General features: G+C 42.1%; 3 protein-coding genes across 6 annotated transcripts in view; 2 read left to right on the top strand and 1 right to left on the bottom strand.

The window, feature by feature from the left end:
* mamo (maternal gene required for meiosis) overlaps window positions 1-20533 on the top strand; it is a 99626-nt gene that overhangs the window by 27948 nt on the left and 51145 nt on the right. The gene's annotated exons all lie outside the window — the stretch shown is intronic.
* LOC141427195 (homeobox protein ceh-19-like) lies at window positions 1986-2514 on the top strand. Its single transcript, XM_074086425.1, has 2 exons — window positions 1986-2007; window positions 2144-2514. The coding sequence occupies exons 1-2, from the start codon at window positions 1986-1988 to the stop codon at window positions 2512-2514; spliced, it is 393 nt and encodes a 130-aa protein (XP_073942526.1).
* Window positions 18748-19465, bottom strand: LOC141427194 (uncharacterized). Its single transcript, XM_074086423.1, has 2 exons — window positions 19286-19465; window positions 18748-18999 (listed from the first exon to the last, which is right to left on the bottom strand). The coding sequence occupies exons 1-2, from the start codon at window positions 19463-19465 to the stop codon at window positions 18748-18750; spliced, it is 432 nt and encodes a 143-aa protein (XP_073942524.1).

Genomic DNA, 20533 nt, shown 5'->3' with positions numbered 1-20533 from the left:
AAAGTATATCAAAGTTTTGACAATTGTATTTTCTTTTCCTGTGTAGAATAAAGAGTTTACATACATACTTAGTACAATTTGTTTAGTTTCGAAGCTAATGCGTAGCTCAGTCGTCCATAAACTTTACATGAATCGTACCTACCTTACGCCTGCCAAATAATATTTACAAAGTCTTAACTTTATTACTAGTGTAACTTACACTAGCTGCTTTGTTCTTTAAAAAAAAAATTCGCCAGCTCTCTATCACCTCGGAATATCAAAAAACCCCTTATTGCACCTCTCAAGAATAACTTGTGCCAAATTTCAAGTCTCTAGCTTTATTAGTTTATTTAGTCCATCAGTCAGTCACGGTTTACTAATGTTTCGGCGAATAACGTTTGGCAACCTGTTTCATTTCGCAACTTTTCATTTCCCAACTGTTTAATATTTCTGAAACTGTAAATATTTCAGGATTTTTATAAAACTAACCTAATCTAACTAAAGAGTTCTACACGATGACCCTGAAATAAATCCTGAAATATTTACAGTTTTAGAGTTTGCGAAATGAAACAGGTTGCCAAACGTTACGTTGCGAAAAGGCAGTACTCGGTCAGTGACATTACATTTAAATATTTAACAGTAGCATGTAATGCTGGCCAATGTTTTTTCCCAAATAAACATTAAACCCCTTTATAGGTTTAAAATAATAATACGAAATAAATAAGAACGTTTACTCCCCATTGGCATTCAAATTCAGTACACAATTATCTCACAACGCACTGTAATACGTGAAATATGTCCACCCGCTCTAATTCGTAAAACCAACATTCGTCTTCGGCCGTTGTCGTTCGACGAATTGTCGTCAGCCGTCGCTCGGTGGTCGAGACTTCGCACCGAGGTGTCTGTCAACAGCTGCCAACCGATAATTGCCAACAAAGCTCTGTATTTACAAACCACCTTAGCACTGTAGGACGAGATTAAAAAGCACGGACATTTCAGCTTGCGAACGAATCAACAGTAAAAAAAATCCCGTAGCGTTAAATTAATCAAATTGAACATGATTTCATTGAGATTTTTTGCATATTACATGAGGGGGAATTGCGTCTTAAATTATAAAGAAAAATGTTTGACGATATATTTTAAAATAGTCCACCAACTTACGTAAATGTTTAGTATACGGTTTAGCGCGTCATTCGCCATACAGCGCGGTGTTTGCGTTCGCCGTCAGCGCAGGCGCACGCAAACAACCTGATTGTGTTTATAGCCACTTAACGAGAGCCCGCGACAATTCCGATTAGTCGACAAAAAAACTTTAACCGTGTATTGGTCTTTAGTGAGAGCTACTTTGTAAATGGCGGGCTTTTGCTAACGAGGTGGTGGGACGCTACATGTCTTAGGGTGTAGTGATCAATTATTGTCTTCGATTGCTCGCTTTCTCCGAAGATATGTAACGTGTTTACATGTGTACACGAGCAATTAGACCGTTAGTAATAAAAAAACTGCACCAAAGGCCTCCGTATCTTGCAAAGCAAATCAATAAACCAGTCATCGGAGTATGTGATGTGGTTTTTTCTCTATCAGTTAAATATGGAAGGTTTATATTTACATAATACCTACATACTCGTATATACAAGGCACTGCTTTAATTGGATAGTGTCACATACAAAAATAATAATTCAGGAGACCCCAACAAAAAAGCACTTTGAAAGAGTTTTTTTTAAGGGCTCTCCTGTTTTTTTTTATTGTAACTATCTGGATAAAGCAGCGAAGGTGTCTACAAAATATTCCGGAATCTTCCAGCAGATGGTTGGGTTTGTTTAACTAAACAACTTTGAAACTATTTTATAGGATTAAGTACTTAATTATCAAATGTTTCCATACATTGATCAATGTTGAAAGTGTACCTACCGCGTCAAAGGCGTGACTGCGATTTGAATAAAAAAATCTTTAAGTACTTTGAAATATTCTGGAATAATTAAAAACAACCTGTATCTATAATTAATATAATGAGCGACCGGTCTTCGCTTGGTATGAGTGTAATTAAGAAAAAGGAAAGTTTTTAAATATACTTTTTTTATTTCATACATGAACTAGAGCGGGCTGCTAGTTGTTAACAATCATCACATTGTATTTCATATTTTAACCCGTATATTTTGTTTACCAGATGACAAAAACAACCGACGACCGCGTCGAGCCGGACCGGAGCGAAAACCTCGTCAAGCTTACAGCGCCAAACAGCTAGAACGTCTCGAAGCCGAATTCAAACTAGACAAATATCTTAGCGTATCCAAAAGAATGGAACTGTCCAAAGCACTCGGCCTCACAGAAGTGCAGATCAAGACTTGGTTCCAAAATCGAAGGACGAAATGGAAAAAACAATTGACGTCTCGCCTTAAAATCGCCCAAAGGCAAGGATTATTTCCTGGACAAATTTTCGGGCATACTTCTCAAGCGTATTCCCTTTTGAATCCGTATGCATACGCACCACTTAGTTGCGTCTTTACGCCTGTAACGTTACCCTCAAGTCCGCCGTAGATAACTATGTTTTAGAATTGTTTGAAATGAAAAATTATTTAAATTGAAGACTGAAATACGATGGTTACGAAAACTACGACAAATTTGCGATGCATACGTTCGTTTTCGGAAATACAAGGGCTCGATTGTAAATATTGCAATTAACGTAGTCATATCTAGCAAAATGTGTAGGGATTTAAACTCATTATTCAAGCGGTGTTAGGAAGGATGATAAGTGTACAATTAAAACCCATAAGAGAGTTCATGCCAAGATAAGAAATTGATACCTAATATGTTTGATGCATATATCATTGCTAGTTGTCTGATCTGACGTCAAAAATGTGCTTTCTTTTTTACGCGACTGCAAGGAGTGGTAATGTTTTCCATGTTTTATTGAGCAACGCTCCAACTCAATAAAACACTGCGTTTAAACGTCTATTATTACGTTCAAATAAACACTGTTTATGCCATTCACGAGTTAGCTGTTCCATTTTCGTAACATTCATAGTGTGTTAACCATTTTAATTGCGGTGTGAAAAGTACACAATGATAGACTCGCTACTTTTGTCACATTTCGTAGCCTAAATCGAAGTTGTCAAATTTACTGGTGTTAGAGCAAATATAGAGACGTGTGGGCAACCAATGTGCGTGACTTGACGTTTGCTAGCTACCATTTTCTCCTGGAGCAAATCAGTAAATTTAACTTTTCGATTAATAGATAAAAATAATGGATGATACGATACATAATTGAATTGTACTGAGTGAGGAACGATTTTTGAAACCATGTCACTCGAAAAACCAGCAAGTGCTGAATAATTAAGCTGAATATGAAGCGTGAGCAGAGTAATAACAAATTACATTTTTGATTAATTGAGCTGTAGATTTGTAGCTAACACATCACCCACTTTCGATTTATTTTACTTATTTTTATTTTATTTATTTTTTACTATTTTCCAGGGATATCATTTGAAAAATCGTCGTTCTCATAAGTACCATTAAGTACTCAGCTTTTTAAAGCTCATTCACAATGCTTCATAATTAAAGAGTGTAGAATCTAAGTCAAACTTTATTTTAAAATAAAGTTGGTAGAGTAGGTACTGAGTACAGTATAAGCTAATCGAAACACAAGTTTTAAATTATTTTCCGCCTTGAGATACTTACTGTAATTAAAAATATAACAATAAGTGCAATTTTCACGATAAATGTAAATTATTTAAAATATTTAAGTTTAAAAAGTAGAAACCGTCTTAGCAATAAAATTTACTTACGCAAAAACCTGTGAATAAATAAGGCTCAGAATCTTACAAGTTTATTATGTTAAAAAATGGTTAAAATAAGTGCTAGAGAAAGTTTAATAAACATATCACAAGTATTCTCTTTTGTTTTATTTGTCAAAAACCGTTGCGTTGTAAAAATCGTACGGTCATAAAAACGTGCTCGCATTTTGACAAGTATGTACCTAATCGGTCATTCATAATTACGTCACACATTTAGGAGAGGAGAGGTAAGGCGGTTTGTGAATTTTGTGATACAGGAACAAAATAATTCCAAATTTTATAGCAATACGTGTGACAAGTGAAGGAAGCTAAAAATGGTTAAAATTAAACCATATACAGGTGATTCCGGGGTCATGAGCAAGAGTGAAAGGGGTGAGGGGGAGATTCACACTGAGCAACTTTTACTATGGAACTAGGCCCCAAATCGCGAAAAAAAACATCTAATCAAGAGATAATTGATCGCTAACTATCCGAAATGTATGGAACAGCAGATTTTTTTTTCGCGGTTTTGGGGCTGGTCCCATAGTAAAAGTTGCCCAGTGTGAATCTCCCCATCACCCCTATCACTCTTGCTCATGACCCCGGAATCACCTGTATATTTAAAAAAAAGTTAAAAATTAAGGTAGTTATATACAGTGGGCGGGCGGATAGAGGTTGTCGCAGTCTGCGCCGCCCAGCCCCAGAGCCGCCGCCCTCAGCGCGCCCAGCGTCTTACCGTGCGTCCACGCAACTCCCACGCTAGAACCAATCACACATCATCATCATCACGGATAGTCTTAGAACTTATTGTATGATAAATCGGATTTAGTGAGTAAATTACCATATAAATATTTGTGAATCTTATTTTTACAGAAACCACTCATATAGTAGTTATGTCGGGCCCATCCGACCGTCACTTTCCGGCTTTGCTTAGAGGCTTTAGTATTGTATCAACGTAATTTTTTTTACGTACAGTCAAGGGCAAAGATATCGACACGGCCAAAGTTGCAAATATGTATACACGGCCTTAATGTTAAGTGCATAAAGTCGTATATACATATTTTTGTAACTTTGGCTGTGTCGATATCTTTGCCCTTGACTGTACCTACCTCCTGCAGCGTTACGCTGCCGTATAATAACCTTTTTTGACGTTATTTTCTTAATCGGTTACTGGCAGCTTCGTATTTCGAATAAGTTACAAGTATGATTTTTGCATTCTTTTGTTTTTCGTGGTCGGACTTTTTGGATGTCAGAGAGAAAAAAGCGTTCGAAAGACGAAGGAAACGAGCAAATATAAATATTTTTTTATATTTTTTTGGTATTTCAACGGTGTTTCCTGTCATTTGATGTTAATGAGTTTTTCGCCCCATATAAATTGCATAAAGTTTGCACGGATCTTCACCATCACCTGATTTTGTACCGATTAAGTTTATGGAAGCCGTTTATGACGGGTATGTAAAGTTTATAACTTTTGTAGTATTCGTTTGGCTTAAATAGTTATTGTCCAATATTTTTTCTACTTCCCTATCTTCGGACCTTATTTGATTTAGTCACATTTATGTTCCTTTTTCAGCTTCCAGTTTACCCTTAAGTTCCGGTTTTCTTTAAACCAAGACCCACTGACCCAGTTCCTGTACTATCCGAAATTCCTCTTCACCAGCCAATTCCGTTCTAAAACCGTTTGTCTGACACAGAGCTGTCAGACACAAGCTAAGTTCCAGCAAATCATCCACAGCTACACAGTTCTTCGGGCAGAAATATAAAATTAGAGTAGAAACTTTCATTCTTTTGTTTAACATTATTTTTTATCTTTCCTCCACACACGATGTACTTGTATATACTTTTAATATAGTAAGTGTTAACGAAGGGGCATTAACATTACCGCATTTCTTTTAATTTATATACTGTGTAGGTACAGAATTAATTCTTTTAATTTTCGTAAGCATTCACTGTAAATATATTTTAAAATTCAGTATATTTGGTTAACTTAATTGAGTTACCTACTATTAAGTTAATATTGTAAATGGTTAATTAGGTACAACTTGAACATAATTTGTAGATTTTTTTTTAATACTTAACGCATTTATTTTAATTAGTGTACGAAGTGAAGTACTTTTAATTTTAATTTCAGGATTAATTGTAAATATTTTATTATTTTGTTAAACTTGTAAATTATTAATGTGTAATTATAAAATATTATAACGCGCGGAACCCATCAACGCCCTAACGGTACCCTACGCTCGCAGTAGCCGGCCGCCATTTGTTTTTTCATCGCCTGCGCCTCGTACAGCGCATGCGCGAGATGCAGCGCGAGAGACCGCCGCGCCGACCGCGGATTACCAGTCGCGATCGATCCATCACTACGCTCGGGTGTTAATTGCATCTCCCGCTGCAGCCGCGTCTTCCGCGGCTCACGCGATCTCTCCCAGTCAATGTTTTCTTTTGTTTATGTGGTTATTTGCGTGTTACATTATAAATAATAACGATGTTCCGTTACCACTGTGTTTTGTCAGTTTCCTTAATAAACTTTGTTGAGTACGAAACGCGTGTTTGACCTTTTTCTTAACTGTCCAAGTTATAATGGCGCTCCAACTCGAGGCCGAACTCACAGTGCCGAGTTAGTTATGTGACAAAGTGAAATCAATACATATAAACGTGTCGTGACGATAAACTGTGACCAGTGTGTTCGTACCTACTCTCGCGATACCTACGCGTCGTGTCTGTCCCCACCCCGTTTTGGTGTTACGACGCGCCTTGCTCCCCATCATGCCGATGACGACGAGAGCGGGTGCCGGTCGGCCCGAAGACGAGCAATACACATACGACGACGATGCCGGCGAAGACGCTCGCGCCGCCGGCGAGGTACGAGGCGCCGGATCGGCTCGCGCGGCGGCGACACGGGTTCTGCAACACCGAGGGCGCAGCCGTCACCGTCACAATTATTCAACGCTGAGCAGTTTGTCGCGTCGTTCATGCATACGTTCGCACAATCGCAAGCGGAAATCAACCGTAGTTTGATTGAAAACCTCCGATCGACCGCGACTACACCACCCTTCGCGCGCGAGCGAGCCAGCCGCCGCCGCCGCGCCGCAGGGGAACTTCAGCACGTGCACCGCGCGCTTTAACGGACGCGCGCGAGACCCAGAAGTACTAGAAGCTTTCCTGGACGCCGTGGAAGTATACAAGGAGTGCACCGCCGTGAGCGACGAGCACGCCGTGCGGGGCCTGTCCATGCTGCTAGAAGGGGACGCCGCCGTGTGGTGGCGCGGCGTGAAGAGCACCGTAACTACGTGGAGCGACGCCGCCACCCGCCTACGCGCAGTTTACGGCGCACCGCGCCCGGCGTATAAAATTTTGCGCGAAATTTTCAGCGCGGAACAACAGTCCGAACGCGCCGAAGTATTTGTTTGCAAGATACGCGCGTTATTAGTTAAATTACCGTATGTAGTGCCGGAAACGATGCAAATTGACGTAATTTACGGCCTATTGCATAGGCGCGTGCGTAAACGTCTGCCGCGCGACACTATCGAGTCAGTGGATAGCTTGTTAAGTAAAGCGCGAGCCGCGGAAGACACGATAAACGAATCCGCGATAAAACTAAGTTCTGCAACTATTGCGAGCGATAGCGTTACTGAGAAAGTACCTGCGATTAGCGTCTATAACACTAATACGGGTGGGTCTATTCCGAACGCGCCCGATAAGCCTAAACGTAATCGAGTACGATGTCAGCATGCAAAGTCTACGGCCACGCCGCTGAAGTCTGTCGAAACACTAACGGAGCAAATAGGGTGAGTGCACCTTTTTCTAGTAAGGTAAACGCTTCTATTTCGGATAGGGTAAGTGCACCCAATACGGATAGGACAACCGCGCCCGTCACGAATGCGGTAGCCGCGCCTATTCGTTGTTACGGTTGTGGGAAGCAAGGGGTGATAAGGTCAAGGTGCGAGACGTGCAATTCCGACAAAAATGCTGACTTCAACTATAACAATGACGTGCAATGCACACCGCATCCGACATTGATGATAAGTGTTTTTGATCGTGAAGGAGTGGCAATTATCGATACTGGGGCCACCCACTGTGTTGCAAGCCCCAGTCTTTATGCTATCTTGGTAGCAAATAATGTAAGTTTTCAGAACGTACAACGAACTCTACGCCTGGCCGACGGCACCCAGCAGACCAGAGATGTCCTCACTGCTGAGGTGCCCATCACCATCGAGGGTCGCTGTTTCTCTGCAAATTTCATGGTTCTTCCTGGTGACGATACCAGGACTCTCTTGGGCTTCGAGTTCCTGGCTAAAGCCGGTATAGTACTGGATGGATCCCGGGACTCTTGGAGTTTTGCTGATGACCCTGAACGTCGCTTCGTTTTTGTGCGTAAGTACCACCTTAGCAGCGCCAGCGATACCGAGCTGATGCGTGCGGAGTCATCCGGCTTGGCGTTGCGTGGTGACGAAGGATCAAAGCTCTCCCAGGACCAAGCACGCGCGCTCAACGCTTTCATCGAGGAGAGAGCGCCTCAGTTCGCTCCTAACGGCCCGGCCACCGAATTCGCTACCCATAGGATTAAAGTAAGCGAGAACCAGGAGCCAATAGCGTCACCCCATATAGGTTGTCGCAAAGCCGCAGAGAAGCTTTGAAGACGGAGCTGGAGAAGTTGTTACGGGACGACGTTATTGAGGAATGCGAATCGCCTTGGGCCTCTAACGTCGTCTTAGTTTCAAAGAAGGACGGGAGTATGAGGCTCTGCATCGATTATCGTAAGTTGAACGCTGTTACCGAAGCCGACAGATACCCGCTCCCTAGAATCGAAGATATCTTGCACACGGCTAAAACCAGCGAGTTCATGACAACGCTAGATTTGCGGTCTGGATATTTTCAGGTAAACGTTCATCCAGATGACCGAGACAAGACCGCATTCGTTTCGCCTCAAGGTACGTACAGATTCAAACGTATGCCGATGGGTTTGCGGAACTCAGGCGCTACGTTCCAACGGTTGATCGATAGGTTCCGGTCCAACGTGAAGGACGTGTCTCTACTGGCGTATCTAGATGACCTGATCGTCTTGTCGCCGGGCCCTTTCGAACGACACCTGACAGACCTCAGAGCCGTCTTCGACCGACTCGCCATGTTCGGGCTGCGAATCAACCGAGCAAAAGTTATTTCGCTCGCGACTCAGTTAAGTTCCTCGGGCACGCATCGTACCGGGCGGTATCCACGTAAGACCCAGATAAAACGGCTGCCATCTCAGGTATGAACACCCTCAGAACGTGAAGCATTTAAAATGTTTCTTGCAGACGTCCAGTTGGTTTCGCCGTTTTATCCCTAATTCGCGCGAAGTCGCGAGGCCACTCACGAATCTTCTCAAGAAGGCAAGCGCCTGGAACTGGGGTACGAAGCAGCAAGAGGCTTTCGAGCGCGTCAAGTCTCTCCTCGTATCCGCTCCATTCTGCGTCAAAGCTGACGAGACAAAGCCGTTCGTCCTCAGGAACTGACAGCAGTGGGTATTGTTTAGGGGCTGTCCTTATGCAGGGGGAGGGACTTGACGAGCGACCAGTGGAGTACGCGAGCCGCCTTCTCAACGACGCTGAGAAGAACTACTCGACCACAGAACGCGAGGCATTAGCCGTTGTGTGGGCCGTGAGTAAGTTTCGCGGGTATATTGAAGGAGCCCAAATTACTGTAAAGTCCGACCACCAACCCCTGCGCTGGTTGATGAGCATGCGCTCTCCCAGTGGTCGCCTGGCTAGGTGGGCGTTAACTTTGCAGGAGTTTAACCTACGCATCGAGTATACACCGGGACGAGCAAATGTCGTCGCCGACACACTCTCGCGCCCGGTTTGTACTGAAAACGTGAGCTGCGATCTTTGTCTTACGGTCGTGGACTTACCGTCGAGAGGTAGCGCTGATATGCGTGCAAACCAACTCAAGGATCCTGAGGTACGTAAAATCCTCGAAGATATGGAATCCGACGACCCGTTTAGGGGGAGACCCTGGTCCGACAGCATCTTATACAGGTACGATCTTGAAGGGGACGATAGTGAGGAGGCGCGTCTGGTAGTACCTGAGCACGAGCGCGCCGCTATCTTAGTCGATTTCCATGATGCACCCACGGCGGGTCACTTCGGGGTCGAGCGAACGCTAAGCCGCATCAAGTCACGCTTCTACTGGCCTGGCATGCGAGCTTACGTCGTCAACCACATCAAGGGATGTTTGCCATGTCAGCGCTACAAGGCCGACACCAGGAAACCCGCGGGGCTACTCCAGACCCCCGCGATGTCCAAACGGTTCGAGGTTGTGTCTGTAGACCTCTTTGGCCCGTTGGTGGAGACGCCACGACACAACAAATGGATCCTAATAATAGAAGATGTCTGTTCGCGCTGGGTCGAGCTTTTCCCGCTGGAGTCAGCCACGAGTTTCGAGTGTGCCAAGACTCTCATCAATGAAGTCTTCTTCAGGTATGGGGTCCCTCGCCGTCTTCTCAGTGACAATGGCGTGCAATTCGTGAGTGAAGTCATGCAGCAGGTCTGCCACGTGCTGGGCATCGACCAAGTCCTCACTCCATACTACCATCCAGAGGCGAATCCGATCGAGAGAAAGAACAGGGATCTCAAACCCCAGCTGGCCATCCTCGTCGGGCAGGACCATGCAACATGGGACACTCATCTCGCCGCAATCAGGTACGCCATGAACTCAGCTGTAACTGCTAGCACTGGGTTCACGCCGGCTTATCTAACCTTCGGCAGGGAGCTGCGCGCACCGTCCGACGCCGCCACTGACTTACGAGCAGTGATTGAGACGGACAATTTCGTCCCAAACATAACGCCGCACCTGAAACGTATGTCCACGACCTTAGAAGAGGCCCGTGACGTGCACGAGAAGGCCCAGGCGTCTCAGAAAAAATACGCAGACGAAGGTCGTCGGCCGCCTCCAGATTACAAGGTGGGTGACCTTGTTCTTCTTAAGACCCAGGGGCCAAACGATACAGGCCCTGGCCAAACAGCCAAATTCATACCACGACGCGACGGACCCTACCGGGTCGCGTCCGCGCTTAGCCCGACTACTTACTCCTTGGAGAATATACAGGACGGCTCCAACTTAGGGAAATACCACGTCTCGCACCTTACGCCTTTCGTAGGCCAAGTCGAAGCTCCAGTCAGACAGAAGCGACGTCGTGGTAGGCCGCGCAAAAATTTTACAAATGACTCCTAGTCCGACTGCGAGGGCGCTTTCTCGGACTAGAGGGGGAGACTATAACGCGCGGAACCCATCAACGCCCTAACGGTACCCTACGCTCGCAGTAGCCGGCCGCCATTTGTTTTTCATCGCCTGCGCCTCGTACAGCGCATGCGCGAGATGCAGCGCGAGAGCGCCGCGCCGACCGCGGATTACCAGTCGCGATCGATCCATCACTACGCTCGGGCATTAATTGCATCTCCCGCTGCAGCCGCGTCTTCCGCGGCTCACGCGATCTCTCCCAGTCAATGTTTCTTTTGTTTATGTGGTTATTTGCGTGTTACATTATAAATAATAACGATGTTCCGTTACCACTGTGTTTTGTCAGTTTCCTTAATAAACTTTGTTGAGTACGAAACGCGTGTTTGACCTTTTTCTTAACTGTCCAAGTTATAATATTACATTATTTTGTAGACATTCTTTAATTTTTTCTACAAATTAATGGCGCCCCGAACTAAAAGTTAACTATATTTTGTCACAAATTAATTATTTTGTTTTTTGTGGGGGATAACTGACCGTTTCTCGGTCATTAATTATTTTTTTCTTTCAAGTTATTTTTCTTAAATGTTTTACGATTTGCAGCTGACATTCCAACGTTTAGTGTGTGTATGTGTGTACTTGCAGGTCTTCAGTGGCGTTGTTAGTTTAATTAATGTAGGTATTTCGTGTTATTACCCGACTGCCCGAAGGAGGCTTATGTTTTTCGAGCGTATGTTTTTATTTTTAAAATATTGAGCAATTTTAAGTTTGATTATTTTTTTGTTCATTTATTGTTTTATGTGGTATAATTGAGTGTTAAGGTTTTTATTAGGTACTTTGCTCTCGTTTTTTTGTGTCAGCCATGTCTTTCGCCCAGTCGGTTAGTACTAATCCATTCGCTGTTCCTGAGTCTCGCGATGAGGAATATATAGAGCCTCACGTAGGTTCGAACCCTTTTATAAATCCTGAGCACCGCGACGAGGAGTATTTTGATTCCGCGACTTCAGTGAATATGAGACCGTCGCCTTCGAATCCAGTTTATGTTCCGGTTAAGGAGAGTCTCTTACCAAATGGGGCATCGTGTTTACCGGTAAGACGTGCGTGCGTGAGTTCTTTTCTCTGGTCGAGGAACAAGGGATTGCTCGCGGTGTCAATCCGTCGTATGTAGTGCTGAGGTTTCATGAATTGTTAGCTGACAGCGCGCTGAAATATTTCGAGCTATCAGACATCCTCGATTGTCTTTCGCTGAACTGAAGGCAGCATTCTTTAAAACTTTTGACGTTGTCGATTATGACTTCAAAATCGAGAGTCAACTCCGTGCACTTCGGCAAGGGAAGAATGAGTCTGTTGTTGACTTCATCATTAGCGCGCGGGATCTCAACGCAAAGCTGCGTGTGCCAATTTCAGAGGAAAGTCTGTTCCTAATAATTAAATATGGGTTACATTCACGTTACCATGCATGTCTTGCAACAAATTTAATTAAAGATTTGGATGGTCTTATCGAAATTGCGAAAAATTATGAATCCTTTCAGGGTCAGCGACCTTCAAATTTCTCTGTGGCGCCTATCCAATCTGAGGCAGAGGTAGTTTGCCTAAAATGCAATGTTACTGGTCATCATTTCCGATTGTGTCCTAACATAACGGAAGCCGTTTGCTTCAAGTGTAAACGTGTTGGTACTGTAACACGTGATTGCCCACAGTGCTTTCCGAGTTCATCAAAAAACTAGATGACGGTGACGCGTTCAGCCCAGCGATGTCACCTCTCATTTTGAACAATACTTCTGACAACCGTTTATATGTTGAAATTTCGATTGCCGGGTCGAAAGTGAAGGCCTTACTTGATTCTGGTGCGCAAGCTTCATTGGTGAACGCTTCTTTACTGTCAAGTTTAGGTATCAGTTTTTGCAACAACATTCGTCCGTCGGTAGTGTCTGCAGATAATTCTCCGATAACAATTTTAGGGGGTGTGAATATACCTATTTCTTTTAACGGGTTTTGTTTTGCCCACCCTTGTCTGGTTAGTGATGGTTTTCCGACGCAGTGTATCTTAGGTATTGAATTTTGGAACAAATATGGGCTCACCTCATTATTGTGTAAAGCCTTCAGTGGTGTAACGAGTGGTAAGCTTTTTGTACCGCGTCCGCTTGAAGTTAACACTGAGTCTCTTGAGGTTAGCGAGACGCGTTATATACATCCGCGTGCGGTTTTATCGGCTGATCAAGAAGCTCGTCTTCAGTCCACAATTGATTATTTTGAAGAGATCTCTTCTGCGAAGGTCGGACTAGGAAAGACAACGTGGGTATCTCATAAGATTGAAACCGTAGGACCACCGATTCGGCAACGATATTACCCTCTTTCGCCTAATAAGTTGAAACTTCTAAATGAGGAGATCGATACTATGCTAAAAATGGAAGTTATTCGTCCGTCTCGCTCTCCATGGGCCAGTCCCGTGGTAATGGTTACAAAAAAGGATGGAAGTCTTAGATTCTGCGTTGATAGTCGAAAACTGAACAGCGTCACTATCCGCGATTCGTATCCACTGCCGCGAATCCAAGACATCCTCGATAATCTTCGTGGTGCTCGGTATATGACATCTCTAGATTTTAGGAGTGCGTTCTGGCAAATTCCTCTGGCAGATAAAGCAAGCTGCGAGAAGACGGCTTTCATTGTTCCACAGCGCGGCTTGTTTGAGTTCGTCCGCATGCCATTTGGTTTAACCAACGCTGCATCTGAAATGCAGAGACTGACAGATCAGATTATTAATTTTGAGTTCACGGCGGAATCAGACAATTTTGTTTTCGGTTATGTCGATGACCTAATTTTGGTGTCACGCGATTTTGATAGCCATTTGCGTCTCATCCGCAAAGTTTGTGACAGATTGAAAGAAGCAGGCCTTAGTGTCAATTTGGACAAATGTGAATTTTGCAAGTCCGAATTGAAATATTTGGGTTATATTGTAAATGAACGTGGGTTGCAAACAGATCCAAAAAAACTCGAAGCTATAAATGATTATCCGACACCAACGACAGCTAAATCTCTTCGCTCTTTCATTGGCATGTGTTCTTATTACCGTCGTTTTGTAGATAATTTTTCTAGCATTATCGCTCCGATGACGGCTTTAATCGGTAAAAGAAAAGGTCGCGATTCTATAGAATGGAATGAGGATGCTGAAGCCGCTTTTCGGAAACTGAAAGACGTTTTGATAGGTTCACCAGTGATGGCCTGTCCAGATTTTTCAAAACCATTTGTGTTGCAGTGCGACGCAAGTTTAATTGGTCTTGGTTCCGTTCTGGCTCAAGTTGTCAATGGCGTCGAGCATCCGATCGCCTATTATTCTCGGTTGTTCACGAAAGCAGAGAAAAATTACAGCACTTCGGAACGCGAGCTTTTGGCTGTACTAGATTCCATTAAACACTTTCGAGGATATCTTGACGGAATGAAATTTACAATAGTCACCGATCACATAGCGCTGAAATGGCTTATTACTTTGGATAATCCAACTGGCCGTCTAGCACGCTGGGCGACAATTATCTCTCAATACAACTTCGAGATTGAGCATCGGAAAGGTGTGTTAAACGTAGTTCCCGACGCTTTGTCGCGCTGTCAAATCGGTTTGATAAATTTCATACGAGGTACAGATGCTACTACCGATCCGTGGTATGAAAGAATTTACAGAGGTGTCACTGACTCGCCACAGATGTTTCATGCATTTACTATTCGTGATGGCATGCTTATGCGTAAGATGGCTATAGAAAATCCCTTAATGCCAAATCCATGGCGGATTGTTTTACCTGCTACGAAAGTGAGAGAGGCTATTGCGGAGATTCATAACGGTTTTCCCAATGTACATCCTGGCATTATGAAAACTTATTTAAAGGCTAGGGAGCTCTATTATTGGCCCAATATGTACCGTGATATCACTTCGTTTTTAGCTGAATGTGAGATTTGTAAGGCGTATAAAATTGCCAATACACAGCCTCGTGGTCAACGATTATTTCCTAGATCAGTCACCGCTCCTATGGATCTTTTGTCGTTTGATCTTATTGGACCATTGCAGCGAGTAGATGGTGGTTATCGTTACATTCTCACCATGGTGGACGTATTTACCAAGTTTGTTTGGCTGGTTCCTTTAAAGAAATTTGATAGTAGGTCAATTTCTAATGCTCTGGAGGTAGAAGTTTTCCTGCGGTATGGTTTTCCGTCTAATATCCTTTGTGATAATGCAACGGTGTTCCATAGTGCCGAGTTCCTTGAGTTTTTAGCTTCTTACAATATCCCAAGTCCGTGTTATACCCCTTATTATTCACCTCAAGCGAACGTTTGTGAACGCTACAATCAATCAGTAATTACGACGCTGAGTATACTCGTAAACGGTGATTTTCGTCGTTGGCGTGAACATCTTCCCAGGGTCGCATTATATCTAAATTCATGTATAAATCTCGCAACGTCCTATACCCCGAACTTTCTCATGTACGGCCGTGAGTTGACGACAGCTCAGCAGCGTGCAAACAATCAGACTGAGGACCCTGGTTTGGCACTTAGTCGGGTTGAGCATGCAACGAACCTTTTAACTCTTCGGGAGGTATATGCTAAAGTTGCGGACGCGATGACTCTTGCTTTTCAACGTAATGCTGCTAAATTTAATTTGAACAGGAATCCTGTCCGGCTTCGTGTCGGTGATGTTGTTTGGCGTCGGAATTTCCAACGGGGAACTAGTGATGAAATTAGGGGGGTAAGTTTGCGCCTCGTTTCTCAGCCTGTCGTGTTGTTAAGGTGGTATCACCTCAGGTTTATGAGTTACGTGATGTTGATTCGCCACACGTCGGTGTTTATCACATAAAAGATATTTTAAAATAAGTACCAAACGGTTGGTCCTTTGTTTTCGTAATTTATTAATATTTTTTTCAACCGACTTGTTGTTTGTCCCTGATATGTTTAAACTATTTAACTATATTCAGTTTATTCTTTATTTTTATTCCCTAATTTCACATGGGCGATTTACACTCGTTCAGGCTATAGGACCTAGATGGATTTTCCCTCAGTGATCTTGGGCTGACACTGTTGGATAAACTTGCTCTACGTGTTCTATAAATGTATTATAATTTCCATTTTTTATATTTTATGCCGCTTGAAAGCTCATGTTTCATGACGCTATTAGATAGATCGTTTGGTTGTTATTCACCTCTACTTTCATGTGTCGTATTAATATGTTCTGCCATTTATTTAAGCTTCCAATTAGAGGTAGCAAAATATTTTTTTGTGGAGTTTCATTGTTTGGTTTGTTATAATTTTTACTACAGTTTATTTAATTATTAGGGTTGTCGAGTTCTTTTGTTAGGCTTTATTACCGACTGCAGATTTTTTTGGTTAGAGGGATGTCTGCAGCGTTACGCTGCCGTATAATAACCTTTTTTGACGTAATTTTCTTAATCTGTTACTGGCAGCTTCGTATTTCGAATAAGTAGTTACAAGTATTGATTTTTGCATTCTTTTGTTTTTCGTGGTCGGACTTTTGGATGTCAGGAGAAAAAAGCGTTCGAAGACGAAGGAAACGAGCAAATATTTAAATATTTTTATATTTTGTTATTTCACGGTGTTTCCTGTGATTTGATGTTAATGAGTTTTCGCCCCGTACAAATTGCATAAAGTTTGCACCGATCTTCACCATCACCTGATTTTTTTTGTACCGATTAAGTTTATGGAAGCCGTTTATGACGGGTATGTAAAGTTTATACTTTTGTAGTATTGGTTTGGCTTAAATAGTTATTTTCCATGTGGCCTATTTCCCTATCTTCGGGCCTTATTTTGCTTTAGTCACAGTTATGTTCCTTTTTTTTCAGCTTCCAGTTTACCCTTAAGTTCCGGTTTTCTTTTAAACCAAGACCCAGTTCCTGTACTATCCGAAATTCCTCTTCACCAGCCAAATTCCAGTTCTAAAACCGTTTGTCTGACACAGAGCTGTCAGACACAAGCTAAGTTCCAGCAAATCATCCACAGCTACACCGTTCTTCGGGCAGAAATATAAAATTAGAGTAGAAACTTTCCTTCTTTTGTTTAACATTATTTTTTATCTTTTCCTCACACACGTTGTACTTGTATATACTTTTAATATAGTAAGTGTTAACGAAGGGGCATTAACATTACCGCATTTTCTTTTAATTTATATACTGTGTACAGAATTAATTCTTTTAATTTTCGTAAGCATTCACTGTAAATATATTTTAAAATTCAGTATATTTGGTTAACTTAATTGAGTTACCTACTATTAAGTTAATATTGTAAATGGTTAATTAGGTACAACTTGAACATAATTTGTAGAAATTTTTTAATACTTAACGCATTTATTTTAATAAGTGTACGAAGTGAAGTACTTTTAATTTTAATTTCAGGATTGATTGTAAATATTTTATTATTTTGTTAAACTTGTAAATTAGTAATTTGTAATTAAAAAATATTACATTATTTTGTAGACATTCTTTAATTTTTCTACACTCCCCTCTCCTTAAAATGGGGATGATATTTTTACTTTAAAAATATTACAGGTTTTCCCGTTCATAAAAACCGTCCAAGAAACGAACACGCCCAATATAGGGTTCCATATTCGTTACGGAAAAATCAAGTAATATTTTTCTAAGAACTTTGCATTTTGTATAGAATCTTCCAAGTTTATTTTAAGTAAGTTATTTTATACCTTAGGCTGCTATTTATTCTTAAATTACTAATAATTCTCAAGAAAAGTTAACCGTTATAGTTTTTCTTGCAAATTTGATATACTGACTACCATCATGAATTTTTAAAATTTTACAATCCAATAGTTTAGGTTTTAGAGGGGGTGGACGGACGCTCGATTTTAATGTAAGTTTGCACTTTAAAGTTGAATAAATCCCGGAATTTCAATTCAACTGCTATATCTAATGCTATGATTTACGCGTGCGAAGTCGCGGGTATACATACACTAGTAAATATATAAATAGAGTGCTTAGCTTTCTACTTTCTGCCTTGATAGTCGCCATGTTCTGAAAACATGAATGAACGTTTGCTTGCACGTTCGAACGCACGTTTATATGAAACACGGCAACTGTCAAGGTTTAAAAACCGGCCAAGAGCGTGTCGGACACGCCCGAAATAGGGTTACGTAGCCATTACGAAAAAAATAAGTAATATTTTTCTAAGGATTTCGTATTTTATACGAAATCTTCCAAGTTTAGGTATATTTTATATTTTAGGCTGCTATTTACTCTTAAACTACTAATAATTATCAAGCAAACTTAGCCGTTATAGTTTTCCTTGAAAGTTTGATATACTTACTACCATCCTGAATTTTTTCAAATTTTTGCCACGAACTGGTTTAGATTTTAGAGGGGGGGGGACGCACTATTTTAATGAAAATTTGCACTTTAAAGTTGAATATTTCGCAAACAAATCACTGAATCGAAAAATCGTCTTAGCAAACAACGGCTAATGGTTTTAAAAGACCTATCCAACGATACCCCACACTATAGGGTTGGATGAGAAAAAAAAAACACCCCCACATTACGTCTATGGGAGGTACCCTAAAAAAATGTTTTTAAAATGTTTTTGTTGTACCATTTTGTCGTCATACTTTACATATATATCCGTGCAAAGTTACAGCTTGCCGAAATTGATAGTCCCTGAGCAAAGCCGCGGACGGACAGAGAGACAGACAGACATGGCGAAACTATAAGGATTCCGTTTTTGCCATTTTGGCTCCGGAACCCTTAAAACACTAGACTATCAACTCGTACTACTACTTTTCTATCAGAACTTACTGCCAAATCGGTAACCAGTACTTGTTCCCATCTTGTATATTCCTTGCTCTCTTATTCCCCAAGCACAGCACCCTGTACAAGCAGGGGGTGGACCGTGGCTTCAGCGCTATCAGAGCATATCTGGCTAAGGTGTTGACGGTCGACATTCTGGAACGTTCCGCATCGCGCTTGAAACGGAACACTTCATCGACGTTGACAGTGTCGCCGCTGTTATCGACCATCTGCATCACTTGAGTCTCTTGAGGGTGCTGGAAAAGGTTCAATTCAGTCATTATTAAATTGAGTCTAAAACATACTCGCACCTTAAGAAATTTATTGTATCAGGCCTTTTGCGGAGGTTGAATTCAATGAACTATAAACAATTAAGTACTTTGCTCACCCGCGACCTTACAGTAGCTCCGTCTATGCAACAAATGTATGTTCATGTAGTACCTCCATATAAGAATACACATAAATCACACAAACTCAACTATCACCACCACCACACTACGCTGACACGCTTCGATGCGACTCGAGGTTAGGGAGTGCACTCACCGTAGTGATACACATGAGCACTTGCAGCACAAACATCCCGAAGGACAGGAAGGCGATCCCGGTGAGCGATATCTCGAAGAGTTCTGACAGTCCTAGGCCGTGGTTGTCCTTTTCCACATGGACATGCTCTTCGTGGACGTGTGCCGGCGGATGGTGGAGCGGCGGAGGGGGAGGCGGCATCGAGTACTCGTAGCCGCCGCCTGTAATGTGGGGACCTATCACAGAACTAATTAAAATCTATACCTATTATACTACTCCGTCCTCAGAACCTGGTACCATTCTTGATCAATGTACACTCTAACAAACTCAACACGGCTACGTTACGTTGCTTTATTTTGGGGTTCCAGAGCCTGGCTGCTTTATCACTTTATAATGGGTCTGAATCCTGGATAGGTACCATATTTGTTCAAAAGACACCCCAAGGCTTATTTTAAAAAGCCCAAGCACGGCTAGGTGAGGTTACATTATACTATCTTGGAGTAAAAGTCTCTATTTTCCAGCTCCATCATCAGATCAGCTCGATGGTACAGTATTATCGTATTATCATCTGAATTATGCGTAATTGGCAAGTTTCGCGTCAATACCACAATAAAACGTCAAAGTCAAAAAGTCAAAGTTCAATTCAAGTTCAAAGATTCCGTTGCATACAAAGTGAAGCTAGTCCCACTTCCCACTGATATTATAAATGCAAAATTTTGCAAGTCTGTTTGTTTGTTACTTTATCACGTCTAAGCAACTGAACAGATTTGGATGAAATTCGGTATACAGATAGTTCGGTATACTATCTAGTTTGAGTCCCGGAAAAGAACATAGCATAGTTTTTATCCCGGAAAATTGCATAGTTTTCGCGGAGTAGCGATAAATGAATTCTACGCGGACGGAGTCGCGGGTAACGGCTAGTATCTAATAAGAGCATCTTAATGGTGGATTGTCAATGAGCGTATAAGACGCACCCTTTTGCTTTTGCCCGAGGCGCTTATGACCACCCGAGCAGGAGGCGAGGGTTGATAGTCGAGTCGAGGGTATGGATTGCAATCCCGCAAAATGGGATCACGCATTCCCGCGGGATCCTGCTTCTTTAATTAATTTACTGGATCCCGCACCTTCAAAGCGCGGTTCCGCTGATCCCGCAAATTAATGGTAATAACATAGGTTGATATCATAGTAATAGCATCTAAAAAAAAGTTGTGATTTGATTATTAGTAATTTTATGAATAAGACTTAATTAAAAATATAAAACTTGTAAAA

The sequence above is a fragment of the Choristoneura fumiferana genome, chromosome 4 (genome assembly GCF_025370935.1).
Source record: "Choristoneura fumiferana chromosome 4, NRCan_CFum_1, whole genome shotgun sequence".
In the NCBI taxonomy this organism is placed as follows: domain Eukaryota; kingdom Metazoa; phylum Arthropoda; class Insecta; order Lepidoptera; family Tortricidae; genus Choristoneura; species Choristoneura fumiferana.
The sequence above is the reverse complement of the archived record's forward strand: the minus strand, read 5'-3'. Positions and strand labels throughout refer to the sequence as shown.